The sequence below is a fragment of the Haemaphysalis longicornis genome, unplaced genomic scaffold (genome assembly GCF_048455015.1).
Source record: "Haemaphysalis longicornis isolate Haplotype H1 unplaced genomic scaffold, Haemaphysalis longicornis Haplotype H1 scaffold_12, whole genome shotgun sequence".
In the NCBI taxonomy this organism is placed as follows: Eukaryota; Metazoa; Arthropoda; class Arachnida; order Ixodida; family Ixodidae; genus Haemaphysalis; species Haemaphysalis longicornis.
In genome coordinates this window covers 118663588-118681450 of record NW_027526225.1, presented here as the reverse complement: position 1 = coordinate 118681450, position 17863 = coordinate 118663588, and the positions used below count along the sequence as shown (strand labels likewise).

At 47.4% G+C, this 17863-nt stretch overlaps 1 protein-coding gene and 1 long non-coding RNA gene across 3 annotated transcripts in view; one reads left to right on the top strand and one right to left on the bottom strand.

The window, feature by feature from the left end:
- Positions 1-17620, top strand: part of LOC144163390 (sodium-dependent nutrient amino acid transporter 1-like) — a gene marked incomplete at its 3' end in the record, with an annotated part of 37177 nt that extends 19557 nt beyond the window's left edge. Inside the window, 2 exon segments of the mRNA XM_077694360.1 lie at positions 470-649; positions 17341-17620. Of these exon segments, the coding sequence (XP_077550486.1) occupies positions 470-649; positions 17341-17620 (460 nt within the window).
- On the bottom strand, positions 9223-11232 carry LOC144163391 (uncharacterized). Of its 2 annotated transcripts, XR_013320906.1 has the most exons (3): positions 11031-11232; positions 10345-10585; positions 9223-9323 (listed from the first exon to the last, which is right to left on the bottom strand). It is a non-coding gene; the product is annotated as an uncharacterized LOC144163391 (long non-coding RNA). The 2 variants fall into 2 exon arrangements; XR_013320905.1 differs by lacking the exon at positions 11031-11232 and having other exon boundaries at positions 10345-11021.
- Positions 17621-17863: the final 243 nt, after the last annotated feature.

Here is a 17863-nt window from a genome sequence, read left to right as displayed (position 1 = left end):
TGTGCAAGCTTGAAATGGCTTTTTTACATATTCCTTCGTTGCTTTGCACTGTGCTAGTAAGTAGTTTTATCGTCATATGCACCGATGTCGTCAGACAGCGCTGGGTGTTTTTTGTTGTTGTTGTTGTTGCTAAAGCCATTGCGCATGCCCGGAACGCTCGGCGGTCAGCGCGAGGCACGCGCTCACGAGCGCTCCGCATTTTATTGGGTTTTTTTTCCCTGCACCACCAACCTTACGGCTTGTACAACAGCTCCGCTGTTAATAAATGGGGTCTTACTCTTTTATATACGATTGCTTATATGTCCCCTGGAGGGGTGGCTTCCTAGCAATGCAAGTGTGAAGTAGTGAAGCCGACTTTAGAAGGCATCGGTGTGCAGCAGAGCAGCTTGCTTACGCATCATCCGACATTTCACACTTGGAGTTGTTGCGTTTTTCTCCTTCATCATCATCATCCTCCTGTTCCCTGCAGCATGTGGATAGGGTGTGGTCCCTGCCGCCCAACCTCCCGGCGTTGGACCTGAACAAGCTGGCGATCCCGTTGCCCAAACCTGGCGACGACGCAGCTGCCGGCCCGTCGGAAGCCGTGAATCAGCGCAGGGCGTCTCTCGGTCTCCAAGCTCCCCCACCACCCCCGCCGCCTCCGGCTCAGGTATACAGCGTCGCCTCTCTGCTGCGTATAGGTTGTAATCACTGGCGCGGCGTGCATGCCGGCCACCATGTGCGTGCTCCGCCATGGCGCTGTGCATAGTTTTATACCAACAGGGTGTTACGACGATAATCGGAACACTAAAATGTTTTCCTGGGCGAACCGCTGCTCGGTTCGTGCTCAAACTTCACACGAAGGTCGCATTTTGTGGTCTATTTTGTTTGACACCGGTAACAACGACGGTACTTGCCTTTTTAATTTGTAAATAAATAAAAACCCATTTTCGCTAATGGGAAAATGGCAGTCGGTTTGGACGTGTCAGCCAGTGCAGGCTGATGATGATGATTATTGATGATTTATAGTGGTATCCCCTTTGTAGCGGGGTGATGACGCGTCATCTTACCAAAGAAAAAACTAAAAAGAAATTAATATACCTATAAATATATTACACCCTTCGTTTAATACTAGCGGTGCTCTTAGGGCCGGCACAAAAACTTATTAGGCACAAAATATTTATTTTTTCTGTTACAGGTGGTAACTTTCCTAGGCAATATTCCCCTCTCTTCTTTTCGTCCACCAGCATTCTAATCTCTTTTTCGTCGCCTCGACAGCCTTTAAGATAACTGCCTCTGTGCTACCCTTAAATCCAAGGGCTTCTGGAAGCCGAATATTTCTCTCATGTAGATTTGGATGGATACCCTCGCATTCTAACACTATGTGCCGCATAGTTTGTTTCTTTTCCGCAGACCACGCATACTCCATCATTTTGTGCATACTTCCCCACAAAGCTCTTAGTTCGTAAGAAACCTGCTCTAGCCACAGAAAGGAAAGCACTGCCTATGGAATTATCGCAGAAGTTTTCCTTCATGATGTCTAATTTCCCAGCCCTGTACATCGCTAACGAAGTTTTAGCTTCTATTTTTTCTCTCCATTTATTCGTTTCTATCTGCCTTGCCTCTTTTTTGTTATCTTGGCTGTCTTGGATTCTCCACTGTTCATTCCGTATTTCATCGTTAGCCTTCTAGTCTTCCTTAGCCACTACGTGTCCACGCTTTTAATGTATAGGTACCTAAAAACTTAACCTGTCCACCTGCGTTGATCCATTGCTTTCAGCCTCCTCTCAAAACATATTTTACTCTGCGCTTCTCGAACTTCAAACGACACCGAGCTGATGTTGGAACGATAGCGCCACCTGGGGTGTGGAGAGTGAAACGGACGATGGGGATTCATGGTAGGAAGGAGCTGAGTGAGGTAGCAGGCGATTATAAAATCTCTTTCGCCCCTAGTTCTCGATGATCCCAAATAGTTGCATTATAACAGCTGATACCAATCATAATAAAATGTTCCCACGGTTAATCACTGCCAATAAACGTTGGATTTGTTTCCTCACCCATCTTGCACATTGTCCGATCGTCTGCTACCTCATTTGGCTCCTTCCTGCCTTCGAAGGAGCCAAATGAGGTGTAGCAGACGATCAGAAAACCTGCTTTGGCATTTTCTGATTGTCTGCTACCTTATTTGGCTCCTTCCTGCCGTTGAAGGAGCGTGAATCCCCATCGTCTGTTTCACTCTACATGCCCCAAGTGGCGCCTCCGTTTCAAGGTCAGCTTGCACTGGCTCGCACGTCCAAATCGGCCGCCATTTTCCATAGGTGAAAATTGTTTTAATTTATTTTCAGGATAAACAGGTAAGTACCGTCGTTGTCCCAGTGTCAAACAAAATAGACCGCAAAATGCGACCTTCGTGTGAAGTTTGAGCGCTAACCGAGCAGCAGTTCAGTCAGGAAAATGATTTAAAGAGTTCCAATTATCGCCTATCGAGAGGGAAATCTGACGCTGCAATCGCGGGCCGTCGTGGGCACCGCCATCATAGCAAGCGACGTACCTAGCCTACTTATAACTAGGTAGGCTAGCCACAAGGCTTCTGTTTTTTTCTCGAAGCCAAAATCAACAAATAAAGAGTAATATATTTTGCTTGTTCATCGTGCATGGACCTTTAAATAATGCCAGACAAATAAATCTTTCTGGAGCTTCAATTTTATAATAACAAAGCAAATATGAATAATCTTCTACGGTAATACTGTTGCTTTATTGCAGCCAGAGGAATCTTTCTATAGCCTGCTCATGAGCCATGCCAAGGACACGTGGAACGTGCCTGCCCGGCACATGGCTGAATGCTCGCTGAAGCGCGGCTCGCCTAGATAGTGGCGCCAGATTTCCCTCAAGCATATATTACTATGAAGCCCTATGCACGTATGGTCCCTGGAAATTGGGCTTGTCTGCCGTCCGAGGCCTTCAGAGAGGTCCTTTCGGCGATGGCCTTAGGCAGACAGCACACTGGTTGACGGGAAACTCTCGGTGAACTGTTCTTATTGCTACTGAGATATTTTTCTAAATACTGAATAGTTGTTTTGATACATTCACCTGACAATACTACTTGTTTTGCATCCTTTATTGTGTCTGAATAAATTTATTTGGGAATGTTTGTACTGTGAACCAGAGTTACTGGATATATATTGAGTAACTCTGAACAGTACTGTTGACGCCGATGATCGTCTGCTCACCGCAGAGTGCAGACGACCGCAGCTATAAGCGGCGCGCAAGGAGGCGACCCTTATTTGTCACTTTAATTGCTAGAAAAATTATTCAGACAAGAAAAGTAATCAAACAAAAATTATTTAATAAACTTTATTAGAACATTAATGTGATTATAATGATACCTCAATAGCAAACGCGGTGTGCGCCGTAAGGTGCACGCAGGGTGCGCAACGGTCGACCGGCGTGCAGTCAGGGGTCAGGTGCTGTTTTTAAGAGCGAATGCTCTTTATAAGCGACCCCAAACCATCCACCGCCGGCGTCCGCAGTGCTCCTCCATATTTAAGAAAGAAACAGCATCCGGCGCCAGGTTTCGATCCGAGGACTTTGCGGGCCGCAGCCCGACGCTCTACCGAATAAGCCACGGACGCGACGCTGATATCGGTGTCAGAACGCGCCTTATATCTTTAACGCACTCAAACTACGTCGTCAGCGGCGTGCGTTGGCGACTCAGCGGCGTTATAGCGGCTTGATAACTGCGTGGTGTACACGTGATACTACAAACCTGATGGAAGAGATGGAAGAGAAGGCGGCGAGGCGGTGGGCTGCGGGGGCCGAGCGCAAGCGCCGCAAGCGGGCCGACAACCGTGCATTCGCACTTTCACATTCTCCCCCTCGGGGAAATGCGGGGGAATTTTTCGACCGCTTTTCCTCTCTGCAGCGACACCCACACGCCGTTCAATAAATATATCAATCATTCAATCACTTTATTCCAGTTTTTTTAGAGGCAAAAAAAAAACTGAGGATGGCAAGAAAAAAGCAGTCATTAACGACTGCTTGACGAGCCTCGCCACCCCTATATGTCAGCATACGCAACAACACTGGGAAATTTCAAGAAAAAATTGTCTTTCTTTAGAGGAAACAAAAAACGCACGATTATTTTCAGACACTCGAAACATTTGTTCACAACCAATATGTACACTTCAGAAGAATTTGTTCATACAAGCATATCACGAAATACAAGGCGAAGTAAGAACGCATACACTGGTTAAAAAAGCAGTTAAAAAGTTTAAAAACTTTAAAAGCAAGAAACAGGAAGCTTTGTTCACAGAATTGATGCAGAACTGACCCTTATGGCATAGCTCAATTTCTAGTGACTACAGTGCCGGTTCCTGCGCGTCCCGTCGTACAAGGCATGTTCGAGTGATTCCGTAACGAAGGGTGTGCCGCGTTAACGTTGGTTACTTAGAGAGAGTAGCTGTTGGTTCATCCGTCTTTACATTGCACTGCAATTCAACCCCAACTTTCTTACGAGTGAGCACAAGTTGGCAGTGGCTCAAAGGCGCCGTAGTAGTGCTGTGGTGCGGCAACATTTGTCCGGACAGCAGCAGCCGCAGTACCGAGCTCAAAAGCATAACCTCGACGTCAGCTACTGTATCGCGCAGACACGAGTGAAGTTGTCGGCAGCTGATTGCCAGCTGCCGTGCTTTGGTACCGGTCAGATTGCTCAGCACTCGGCTCAGATTGCTCAGCCACCCCGTCGGCCGCTCGGCCACTTGCCGATTAATGTCGCTAGTCTCCCAGCCAACAATGCACTCACTGCTACGCTACCGTTTTATCTCAATCGTTGTGCGCTTGAACACTCGCGATGTTTTCGGAAGCGTTGTTTGGGTTTTGTACTGAACGGCTCTGCCGTGCGCAAGGTGCGGGTGCACCTATGTCGATATCGGTGTTCTCAGGCAACTGCGCTTCAGCGCAGGCATTTCGTGCGTCGTCGCGCTTTATTTTCCAACCGCGGCTCCATTCTCCGCTGCTGATGTGGAGCTCTCAAGGGCAAATCGACTGTCACCACACAATGTCACTGCGGTTATGCATATTTATTGACGTCACGGCCATTAATCAGGTGATAAAGGCGCACACAATGGACGCCGGGACCTGATTGTCTTTTTTTTTTTGGCAGCGTCTGGAACCCCGCGCGGGGCACGAGATCTAGCCCCCTCGCAACGGCTCCTGCCCCGCGTGACGTCGTAAATACGTCATAGTGACGTCATATTAACAGCAATTGTTATTATATTGCGTAGTAGAATACCAAAAGCACATTTTTTTACATTTTAATAAAAAATTAGGAAGCCACTCATCTGCTAGAAGTTTTATAAAAGAATTTTTTTGTTCGTTCTTGCGGAAGCCGCCGATGCTGCCGCTGCTGGCGGTATGGCGTATCCGAAAGTGCCGAAAGCCCTCCTGAATGCCTGAATTTCTTGGATCGACAACGTAGATGAAGCAGAGTTGATAGAGTTAGAAGCACTATCAGAATGTGCGAGAACGTATGCGGGGACCAAGCCAGCCTTTCCACACGGTAGCGAAATCCGCTCTCGAGGAATGCTGACCTGTGACCGCCTGCTGTATGCCGATGGTACCTGCGTTAGATCTACGACATCGCGCAGCCGAGTGGCCCCGTTCGAACAACCCACGTCCCACGCAAGAAAAGACACCGTCCGAGCGTGATTATGTGAGCCTGCTGCGGCATGTCCGCGCGGCGGCATCTGCTATCAACAGTTTGCACCACGGCAAGTTCAGAATGCTTAAATGGGTGGCCTAAAATCGCGGTGTGTTTTCAAAATGACAGCAGCGCGGGACGTAGGCTAGACGCGGCCACTGATATTTCACTGGTCGCATGTGCGCATTACAAGTGCAAACCACGGATAGCTAGAAAAGGTAATCATTGGTGTTCCCACACATATACCGCGTACAACCCAGCACAGTAGTTTCCCCTTTAAGGAGATTAGCAAAAAAGACCCGAAAATCGGCAGTTTTGTCGCGTTTTTTGTATATATTTTCGAGTGGATTGAATTGTGGCTTAAAATTGTTTACCCGAAATACGTTTTGGGCGCGGAAAAGTCTGGTGATCATGAGCTTGCATCATAAATGCATGGTATTCAGCGCTTGAAAAGATTTTTCAGAAGAAATTATTGCAGCTGTAGTGGTGAGCCATTTCACTACAGTAAAATGTGGCAGAAATACATCTTCGATACAAAGGATGTGAAAGAGTGAGAACATTGGCAGTCTCGTATCCCGTGGCCCAGATTGTGGCTGGGTAGTTTCCATCATGCATTCAGCTCCTCACATTGGCACACACATGATGCTACGACAAATTAGGAACTGGGTCCTCCAAAAGGTACACTAGCCAGGCGCTTCATGCCATAGCTGCTGCATTGGCGTAACCTTCACGTCTCTGTATATGTGGCTATGTTGGCCAGATTTTACCGATTCCCCTCATGCAAAGGGACTTAATTCAGGACACCCAGCCGATGGGGTCAGAGAAGAAGCTGTACAGACGGTAACAGGAAGGGTATACACTTGGCCGACCATCATGTCTCCAGCATATGAAAACCCATGGGTTCTACGCAGGCTCAATAGTCAACGTCAAAGAGAATCTGAAAATGTGCCTGGAACGTGAAAGCCTCAGCGGATGGTTTGTGTCCATGGGTATGAGCAGCAAGCACGCTGCAAATGTAATTGATAGGCAAATGTCAAGGCTGTAATGGTGCGAGTTTAACCAAAAGAAACGGTGAAAAACATCCCAATTTCAAACTGCATTGATGTAATATGGGCACGAGTGACGTCATATGGACGTGCACTGTAAATGCAGTTATCTGTGTGTTAAATGTACGTTAGCACTCAAGTGATACGATCAAACGGAATGGAGGCCCCACTGAAATTGCGGTTATGCTTTTTTTGCGGTGGGTTATGTTGGTGGCTGTCAATTGCACAAACAAGATTCTGTGATGTCATAGAGAAATAGCTGGAAAGTGTGTATGGAACTTCCACTGCTCTACACATTTTCTGTACTATCTTATTTGTTTGAAGTTTACAATAAAATTGATGTCATTTGTTTTTTGGGCAAAGAAGTCTTTTTAATGAACGAACCTTGTATTTTTTCTTCGTAGCCTCTGTAACAGCCTGCCTACTGTGCCCCTAAACAGTGGTCGCTAAACAAATGCCCACTTGCCAGCCAGCTTCAGGGGCTTGTAACGATTTACTAGGATTTTTCATGGCCAACATAAATTCCAAGGAATCCACGGTGGTACACTCCAGGGCAGTGCAAGTCTCAAAAGAAGTTTGACAGCAGGACTGGACAGTAACACAACCAACAGGCTTCATAGGTGGAAACCAGAAGCCCACCCACACAATGCCATGCAATAAGCCAATGCAGTGAGTCTCTTGATTTTTATGCGAGGCATTCAACGTGTGGGTCGACTAGTGAGGTTAGCTGGCCAGTTTGGGCACAAAATACTCACTTTTGTGATTTCAGACAGCTCTCAAAGGCCTATCTAGATGTCTTTGTTTTTTTCGCAAAAAAAAAGTGCAAGCTCACAGTTGGGGATCTTGAAAGCATTGTTTAGCCTGTCCAGCAATTGTGCGAGCCTGAGGTAATCCTGCTTACAGGTGGTCCTCATGTTTGCTAGCTCCCACAGCAAGCACATGAATGCAGTGACTGAGAAAGATGGTGGCCAAAGGGAGAAAAGGGGGTGGTTCCTGAACAAACAGCCCTTGATCATCAAAACAGCAGAAAAGACCGCTGATGACTCTGAGTCCTCGGCTGGGGTGTCGAAATACCTTCTGGCCTACGTGTACAGTGCATTCACAAACTTTTCTTTAAAAAATCTTGAGATTACACACACTCCCTCCATAGAAGGGGTTTGTTTCTGGCAAGGTGGTTGAGTTGAAATTTGTGATTAGTAACAACTCGCCATTCGTCCCTTTCATTTAGCATGCTTCCGAGCTTCACTTCAAAAACCCTACTTTTTCTAATTTACGTATAAATGGATTGATTATGAAATATTCTCTTATTTACCTCTGCTCAAATAAAACTGTTATACCTTAAATGCTGCTGTGTTCATGCAGGTGTAACATTCTTCAATGGTGTTGTGTGGGGTGCATTAAGCTCAGTACTAATAAACTTAAAACCAGGGCAAGTGAAGTTTCCCCTATTGTTTCAATGTGTCCAAAATATTTATAAATTTTTGTAAGCATTCTAACTGTCTACCAATACTTTGGGGGTAACTCAACTAAGCTCAACCTTTTTCCCCATGCCTTTATTATTGTTGTGCTCTACCAACACATTCCCAGCTGGAACATGCCTGCTGAATTTAGGGCCCAAACCATTCTTTTGCTATTTGACACGATTGCAGCTGTATGAAACATTGCTTTTGTTTAGTTTTAGCCTATGATTTCCAACAGGCCACTTAACTACTGTCAAAACCATTAATTGCTATTTATAACAAACAGTATTCTAACATTTTACATAAAACATTTGGTTGTTACCTCACTTGACGTTTTTGTTACACAGCCAGCCTGTCATATCTATCTAGGTATGAAGGACATGTACACAACAAATGCCTTACTGCAATACATTCACAAGCCCGTCTTACAGCAAATCAGCAGTGACAGAAGCAACACGTTTTGGCTTTCCAGCAGAGCTTTGGTGTCAACAAAAAAGGAATCTTTCTTGGCTTCTCTGCAGAGCTTTGCACTCAAGCAAAAAGAGCACTTGGTTGTTTGGCTTTCCTGCAGGACTGTAGTGTAGTGCTAGAAGGCATCACTTGCTTATTTGGCATTTTTTCTGTGTATTGTGCCAAGAAACCCTTGTGTTTTGTTAGGAAAAGGAACTTCACACCACAGACTGTGCAGAGAAAGTAGAGCTACTCACTGACTTTTTTCACAGCCACGGAAGTTTGGTAGAATCACTTGTCATTGACAAACACCATGTTTGCTTTCTGTCTGAAGGTGTGAATCTTGGAGAGTTGATTTATATTTTGCGGAAAAATACAGCGACAATAACAGTACTGAAGTACAAGGAAAGGTAGGTGCTGTGATGAACAGTGTCCATGTGTTCGCAGCTTTTTTGTCCAGTTTCTTTCCCGTGTTTTTTCATGAAGACTTGCTACAGTGCCTGATCAAGCCTGTTTTTGTGTAGCAAAAATGTCAACAGCGAAGCACGGATCAATGCTCACATGCTGCCCATTGACACCAAAGCAGAAGTACGTTCATTAGAGTCATTTTATTGTTGAAGCCTTCCACGATACATACAGCTTTCAGCTGTACTGCAATATTCACAAACTAGGTGTCCTTGGTTCCAGTTCCTGCACAAGGTATTAGGTACTATCAGGAGAGGGTAATGTCAAGCTGTACAAGAACCATTCCCTTGTAGATGTGCTCCATAAACTGTTTTTCAGGCTTGTTAGCTTAAAAAATAGTTTCAGTGCCCTTTTTTTTTTTCAAGCTAATTACCACCACCAGAGATTGTGCTTTCTAGCAGTTGAGCTCTGCTGGGTATGCATCGTTGCAAACAAAATATGGGACACTGTATTATGGCCCTTACGACTAAGCATAGTCACTTAATCAATTAGCCGCAACAGTTTTTTACACAGCACAGGGTTAAAAAGCAAAAGAACATGAAATATCTCCTTGCAATTAGAAACTTTTACTCTTCATCCTCCTCACAGAGCAGACAATTACCAGCTGTGAACACAAGTATTAACCTCAAGTTGAATTCCACAGGGTGCTCTGGATGGGTACATCGATGTCACAGTCAATCAGAATTCGTGAATCTACTGTAAGCCTTCGAGAGAAGCTCTCACCATTACTGGCCATCCAACTGAGTGGGCATGAAAGTATTGTTGTTGGTTGTGTTGACTTCCAAGCCAAACACGAGTAAACAAAAAACTAGCGTACCAAAATACATAATCAGAACAGATGCAGGATGAAGTTTTGTTGACTAACCGGGTTGAAGCCAGAAGGCAGTGGGGCAAAGGTTAGGGAAATAAAATCCATGCGGTAATTGTGAAGGAAGTTATGAGACGCTGCCAGACGATTAGCTGGTGAGGAGGGAGGGCTATCCTATCTATCCCTTGCTACCTATTTACTATAATTGAGCAGATAACAACCTCTTATTAAACTTGCTAGCTGGCAGTTCCACGAACCCTATGTAGAAAATTTCAAGGTAGACAAAACGTTGTTTCCTGTGCATTCAATAATGGCTGCCTAGAGATTGCTTAACATTCGTAGCTCATTTGAGGTCTTGCCTATCATGAAAGCACAATAGTATTATTCGAAGCAACAAATTCGAAAAACATAGATGAACAACAAGAGTCACTTGTTTACCTTGAGCACACCAAACTTGAAAGCACTATTTAACACAAGTGTCAAGCTTGGCACAAACGGCGATCTTATCAAGGCTTGACTTCTCCCGAACTTGCACATTTGGAGCTTGCGCCTCCTTGCACAGGAAGCCAGCCAGTGAGCGGCTGGTTTCAGCGATAGCTGAGCACCATGCTGCCCATGGACGGGAGGCTCCTGGGCTCTCCCATTCACCAGGCCACCCACGAAAGTGGAGCTGCGCTCCCTGCATGCAGCGTGCATGGATCGTTTCCGCGGGGTAGTAAGGTTTCTTGCAGTGCCCCGCGAGAAAAATTGCAGAACAGGCTACATGCGACGACGGATTGCGTTCGACGATGCCCTGCGCTACCTGACGATACTTGATTCGTGCACACACTGACGCCGCTGGCACTGCGTCGCTCGCGTTATCACGTCATCAAATTCGGCTACCTCGTTAGCCACGGGGCAAAGCGCTGGAAAACTGATCCGCACGTTTTACGCCAGAATCAAAATACAAGGCTTGGAATGCAAGTAGCGATCGGAACAAGTAGACAACGAATGCAGGAGCATAAAGCCGATGGCACGCGAACTGCAAGACAATATGACGCTAGCAACATATTTAACGGCAACAAAAGGAGCACGGAAAAAAGCGGGGCGAAGCAGCTTGCCAAATTAGGATGCGTTAAGCTTACCAAGACTAGCAGCAGCAAGTTCACGAAAAATGCTCAATAAATAATTGCAAACAATTCTCCCAACAAGAAAAAAGCGCCGTGAGGCAGCCGCTGTGCAAGGCGATAAGGACGTAACGTTGCGCAGGCTTGCGGTTAGAGCCAAGGCCAGAATCCCACATGGAGCAACACACGCCGTCAATACCTTCAAATGTGCAAAAAAAAATTGTGACGTCACAGGAAGTCACGTGACTAGTTTAGTTTGACGTCACTTCTGCGGGGCAGGAGCCACCGCGAGGGGGCTAGATCTTGTACCCCGCGCGGGGCACGAGACTTGCCCTTTTTTTTTTTTGCCTGCACAGACACGGCGGGCACTGTAATGGCGGTCTTCAGGTTTGACAAAAGAAGAAATCACCCGCTAAACGTTTATGTGAATAATATCTATAGTGAGACCGGGTAGAGCTCGAGCATCCCGTGGCTTCAACAAAGTGGTTAAAGCGCTTTTTTTTCAGATTGAAAGCTCTATTACTCAAGGTAAAAACTCGGCAAACATCTCATTCCTCGTAGCATCGATCTGACCTTCAAGCTCAGCCAATGTCAAACCGGCGCCTCGTGCTGTTGGGGTGTGGAAGCGTCTAATCGCCCGCTTGTTCCAAGGGAAGGGAGCGGAGATAATAATAGGGGGAAATAAAACCACTAAATAAGCTACGCTTAAGAGTAATGACACTGACGCACGGCGGCAGCCATTTTGGTGCCTGCTTCCAGGGCGGCCCGCTTTATGCGCTCTATTCGCACTTTCCAGCAACGGTGGCGCCGCCGCGCGCCTTTTTTCCGAAGCTGTTTGTAGATGATCGGCGTCCCGGGCGAAGGCAGCCGGAGCGTTCGGAAACGTGGGGATTGAGAACGCAAAACCAAAAAGTATTCGAATGTGCTGTGTACCGCAGCATAGAAATCGCTCAGTGCCGGGAAATGCCAGCATTCATACCTTTCGTAGAGATTTGCATAACTTCAAAGGTTTGCATAACTTCGTTATATCTTTAGCATTATGCGTGATTACTGTTTTGAACTTGCTGCTTTTTTTTTCTTTCTCAACCCCCCCCCCTTCCCCCGGGAATGGGAGATGTAGGTATTTGTAATAAACAAATAAACTTGTTACTGCGGCATCGTCGTTTCCGACAGCGCGCTGAAAGCACAGCACAGCTGATGTAACAGGAGCTCCCGCAGAGGCTTCAGCGTTTGATATTTAGTTTCGGTACCTTTACTATTACCTGCAACCTGCATAAACGCCGTTGGATCTTTCCTTGTAAAAACAGCCCACAAAATTATAATTTACTCGCATTATTCGCACTTAACCCGACACAATTGCGCAAGTGGCAATAACAAAACGCTGTGCTCAGTTACGTCTACCGAGCTCTGCTTGGCGCTTAATAAATATTCGTGAAGTGTGCTTGAACAATTTTACGAGCATGGATGGAAGTGTAGCATCCTTTATAGAACCTACAGTGCCAACAAACGTTCACGCAGTGCGGTTGGCTGGTGACGCCGTTCGGTTGCAGGCACAATCCCTCGATGCTCAGCATGTCATCGGTGGCCGCCCTGATGCCGCAAAACACTGCGTGACTGACGGTATAAACTGCTTCGCCTTCGACAAAGCACCTTCGTGTATCATCGGAAAGGGAAAATATGGTCTGAAGAGACACCAAAGGGCCCGGGTCGGCTTTTTCCTCCCGACGCGCGCGCTTACGCGACGTCCCGATCATCGTCCCGTCCTCCATTTTGGATACCCCGTCGCGCCACCTATATTCGCTGGAAAGTGCGAATTGCGGCTGACATTACGGTATTGGTCCGGGCGCCGCTTGGCAACCATGACAGCTGTGCTTACTTTTCGAAGATTTAGAGACAGCGCGCCGGTGGGATGGGATCAGGCTCGGTTACGCTAGCGTAGGTTATTTAGTGGCTCTAGGTTGCGCTAGAGCCACTAGTTAAGCTACGCTTTTTAAGGTTACGCTTGGCCACGGTCGTTCTTTCCCAGCGGGAAGCGGTGCAGGCGTTTTCCACCTTCCCGCCGGTTGAAACAGCCCAGTACAGAGCAGCACGGCATCGCTACGCTGTCTGGGGGCTTGAAAACCCGCTCTTAACGTGTCACACAGCCGCACTGCGCTCCGACAATCACGACTTATCGAAGAGAGCGCGCGCGGCAACACAGTCACTAAAATGTCAGCGCCCATGGGTCTTCCCGGGGTAAACAAATGCCACGTGACGCGGTTCGACCAATGGCCGCCGTCGGCGGCATTCAACAGGGACAGAAAAGAGTGCCGATACTCTGAAACCTGGTCTAGTGGTTCTAGGGGGAAAGAATAAGATAGTGTACCATCAGAAAGTGATAGAGAGGCCGGGTTTTACCTGTGAGATGAAACCGGATGTATTGAAAGTCAATGTGGATAGGCGACGATTTCGTGCTATGAAAAATTTTATAGGGTTAAAATTTTCATCCATGTGTTCTTGGTTCGAGAAATTAGGAATTAAATTTTGTTCCTTGAAGATTAAATCGAGTTTCAGTGCTATTGAAACGTTTCAGAACTCAAGCACTTTCTTCTAAGACGCATTTCAACGCGCGACCGCAGAAAATTTGAGAAACGGGTTGGCGCATGCTGATCACGAAGCATGCTAGACTAGCGTGCATGTTTTACGAGTATGCCGTGCAGCGCGCGGCAAAAAATATTCTTAGTTATGGCCAACAACACAAACGTGAAGATGTGTATCCCTGCACAGGCTAACCTTCCGCACCAAATTATTTGTGACGAGGGAGACAGAAAGCGAGGGAGAAAATCGTAAAAAGTGGCCGGGGGCGTTTGAGGTTAGTGGGGCGTGTTGTTGGGCCAGTTGGGGAATCATTTTGAGGGTTGAAAAAAGGTCGCTGCTGAAAAAAGGTGGTTCGAGGTCGCTCCTAATCACTGCTTTGCTCAAAACGTTCGTGTTTGAAGCGCGGACAGACGAAACACAAGAAGAGGACAACACGAGCGCTTGTGTTTCTTGTGTTTCGTCTGTCCGCGCTTCAAACATGAATCAGATCCAACTAGCTCAACTTTCCGTTCAAAACGTTCAACGTGTTACTTTTGCGTTACAGATAAATGGGGTAGAGGCAAACAGCAAATATCACAGATGGCTCGATCATCTGTGCCAATAAGAGAATATCGACGATTGACTGAATGGTTGATTGATTATGGGGTTTAACGCGCCGATGGTGCACAGGAGATGGGGCGCCGCAGTGGAGGGCGCCGGATTAATTTTGCCCACTTGGGGATTAATTTTGACCACGCGGGCGTTTTTGCTTTTCGCCTCCATCAGAAAAGCAGCCGCCTCGGCCGGGGATTGAACACGCGTCCTAGGGCTCATGAGGGAATATCGGGCTAAACCAGCATACCTTCTTGCTCCGAAGTTGTTGTCAAATTTATACGAAGGGTTTGTGTTACTTTCAACGTACAAAACGCTTTCGTAGTCTTCAGAATATACGCGCACAAATAGTTGTCAATCCTCCTAGTGCTTGTAACAAATTGATTTGAGTTCATTTGACCCTTTTGCAAACCGTGTTCCAGTATGCCTGGGCGGGTGTGGGCCACTGTCGGCGAGCTTGATTCAAGTTCCAGAGGGCATGCATTTGCGTGTGTGGCGTAAAGGGACCCTGCAACACTTTTTTTACTTTTTATCGAAATCTTAGATCCTTGCAGAACGTAGTCAACCAACACATCCCGTACTTACATTAGGGGGTCGCAAAGTACCTCCTTCAAAACTTTCTGCTCTATGCCGATCAGATAACTAAAAACTTGCTCAAAAGAATTTTCCCTTGGCGTTCTTCGACCGCTGGAAATACGTCATCACAGCGGTGTAGTGGCTATTGGCCGGCTTTCTGTCAGTTGCAGCAATGAACGCTTTCGACGGCCACTTTAAAAATAAACACGCAGAAGCAAAGTAAAAACGGAAGGCTGTTCTGGTGCGACGAGCAAATCACGCAGTGCCCGCTCTGTGCTGGCGATAACTATAGCTTTCGCTGGGCTTCACCCGCCGCGGTGGCTCAGTGGCTAAGGCGTTGCTCTGCTGAGCACGAGGGCGCGGGTTCGATTCCCGGCCGCGGCGGCAGATTTTCTGATGCAGGCGAAAAACACAAACGCCCGTGTGTACGAGATTTCGGCGCACGTTAAAGATCCCAGGTGGTCAAAATTAACCCGGAGCCCTCCACTACGGCGCGCCTCATCGCCTGCGTTGCGTCGGCGCGTTAACCCTACAATAAGGAATTCTTGGTTTACGCTCCAATAAGATTTACTTTTAAACGCTGAAGGTACCCGCTAGAGCCATCATTGTGCATGCAGCCTGCAGTTTTCAGGGACTGCAGGAGTTTCCACCGCTTTCCACCAACTACACCGCTCCGACTTTCTCTTCCTCTTTTAAAATCCCTTAAAATCTCCAGGTGTTCAAAATTAATCCGGAGCCCTCCACTATGGCGCGCCTCATCGCCTGCGTTGCGTCGGTGCGTTACACCCTACAATCAATCAGTGAAGTTCGCAGTGCTTCCAGACGCGAAGGAAAGAGTGAACGCTTTCATCGGAAGTGTGGCAGGCTGCATTTTAAGGGACCTTTATTATTGGAAGTGTTGAAGAGGTGTCATCTCTGCCATTTGAGTCTTTTCTTCTTCGTATCTATTACTGTGCGTAAGATCCTTGTACGGTTTACGTTGGGCTGATGTTACGGCCTTCATAGCCAAACGCAAAATATTTGGATTTTTAACACGAAAGTGTTTTATTCTCGGACACGCAAACATTTGAAGGACGTCATCCGTCACGAAAATGATCTCAGGACTCAGTACAACGGAGCAAGCGGCCTGTAAAGGGTGCACCCCTACAGACTCGGTGTTCTTGCGGGGAAGCAACCTTTAGTACTAAGGAGTACGTTATACTAGGGTTGTTCGTTTTCTGGTTTCATATTGTAACACGAACGCGTTTTATGCCGGGATATACCAAGATTTTACTGACGTCATATCCGTCACGAAATGACGCGAGTACACCTTTGCCGAAGCGACCCGCCAGCAAGACTTCGCTTGCTAAGCACACCCACAAGACAGCCACTGACCCGCAAATCATGCTCAGCTGCAGATTTCGCTGCAGATTTCACTTTCGTGTTTTACCGATTCCTGTGACAGAGGAATCAACCACATTTTTTTTTTTGCACGTGCCACCACAGCCAGTACTCCGGTGCTAGCGCAACGTGTGCATCCAGGAACATCCTGCTTTGCTTCGTGTGTTGGCAAAGTTCACGCTTTCCGAGTGGCGATGTTTGCAAAGTGTAAACAGAAGCTCCAAAATGGGAGGTGCGAACATGCCTCAAAGCATTGTTTAATGGAGCGGGAAGATTTGAAGATGTCTCCTTGAGCGCGGAGACAAAGCCTTAGGTGCCTCATCAAATGCGAGAAACGACCGTGATCGTCGGCGTCAACACCAATTGTGTACCAAAATGGCCGCCGCTGTCAAGAGAATAACTTGGGTTCATGGGGGATTCGAGCCCGGGTCACGAGAGCGGCAGCCAGATGCTCTAACCACAGCGCTATCCCGGCACCCTGCCAGAAGGGGACAATGATAAGCCTGATACGTTCGCTCAGACAGGTGCTCGCGGCGGCACGTGCGTAGAACGGGCACACGAGGAGGAGTGCTCTGACTGAGGTAAAGCCAATGTTTTTGCGAAGCTGTCGTGCGAAGTTTGCCTGTCGGAGTAATTGGCGTCGAAAGACGAAGGAACGAGACTGAGGAAGAAAGAGACGCGAACACGATGCGGCAGTAAAGAAATCTTCGATGATCTCCAGACTTTTCGCCATCAAAGCACGTAAGCAGACGCAAGTTGCCGAGGATGCTCTTTTAGGGGCGAAGCACCTTAAGGCCGAAGCTTGTGTAAATCGAAACATCTGCGAAAAAATCGAACCGTGTAAATCGAAACATCTGCAAACAAAAGGTTCAAAAAAGGTTAGCAGGAACAAAATAAAAGGTTCACAAATGGTTCGAGAGAGAGAGAGAGAGAGAGAGAGCGCTCCTGGAGAGCCGTGCTGCGCATGCGCGAGGAGCGTCGGATTGAACTGGATTGAATTGAATTGGATATAGATTGAATTGGATTAAATTGTATTGTATTGTATTGGATCGGATTGGAAATTGTTTTAGCAGCAGTAAGCACTCTCACGGGTGATTTACGGTAAGAACGTTCCCCAGTGCTTCGCCCACTCGTCATGATTCACTTCGTGGAGATGCGTGATTTTTTTTCTCTTTTTTTTTCTTCTTTTTGCTGCGCGACGCAGGTGCGCAGCTTCTTGCCCACGCTGAACCCGAACAGCCTGGGGCCCCAGTTCTCCAACTCCCCGATGCGGTTCGGCCTGCTGGGCCGCCTGTTCATCCGGCGCCAGGAGGGCCACGAGGACGTGGTCGTGCCGGCGATCCCGACCCAGCCTCCGGACCAGTACCTCAACCCCAAGGCTCCGCCCATGATGTACCCCGTGCAGCCCGGGGGACCCATCGTGCCACCGCCGCCGCCGCCAGCGCCGACCGCGCCGCCAGCGCCGAGCGCGCCAGGCTTCATGCGTGAGCACGTTTCAATGGCGAGAGCCTATATTTGCGCATCGAAACGCGGCTCTCAGGGCTATTAAGGCGGAAGCCCTAATTGAGGAAGCCATGAAGACAAACTACGACTTTGTTCAGTTTGAAAGAGCTATAGCCTTTGATAACTCACTCAGCTCGTGCAATCTACCCACCAAAGACGCTGTTTTAGTAAAAATTAACCAGAAATATTAAAAACAGCGTTCAAGTTTCGCGCCAGAGGGACGT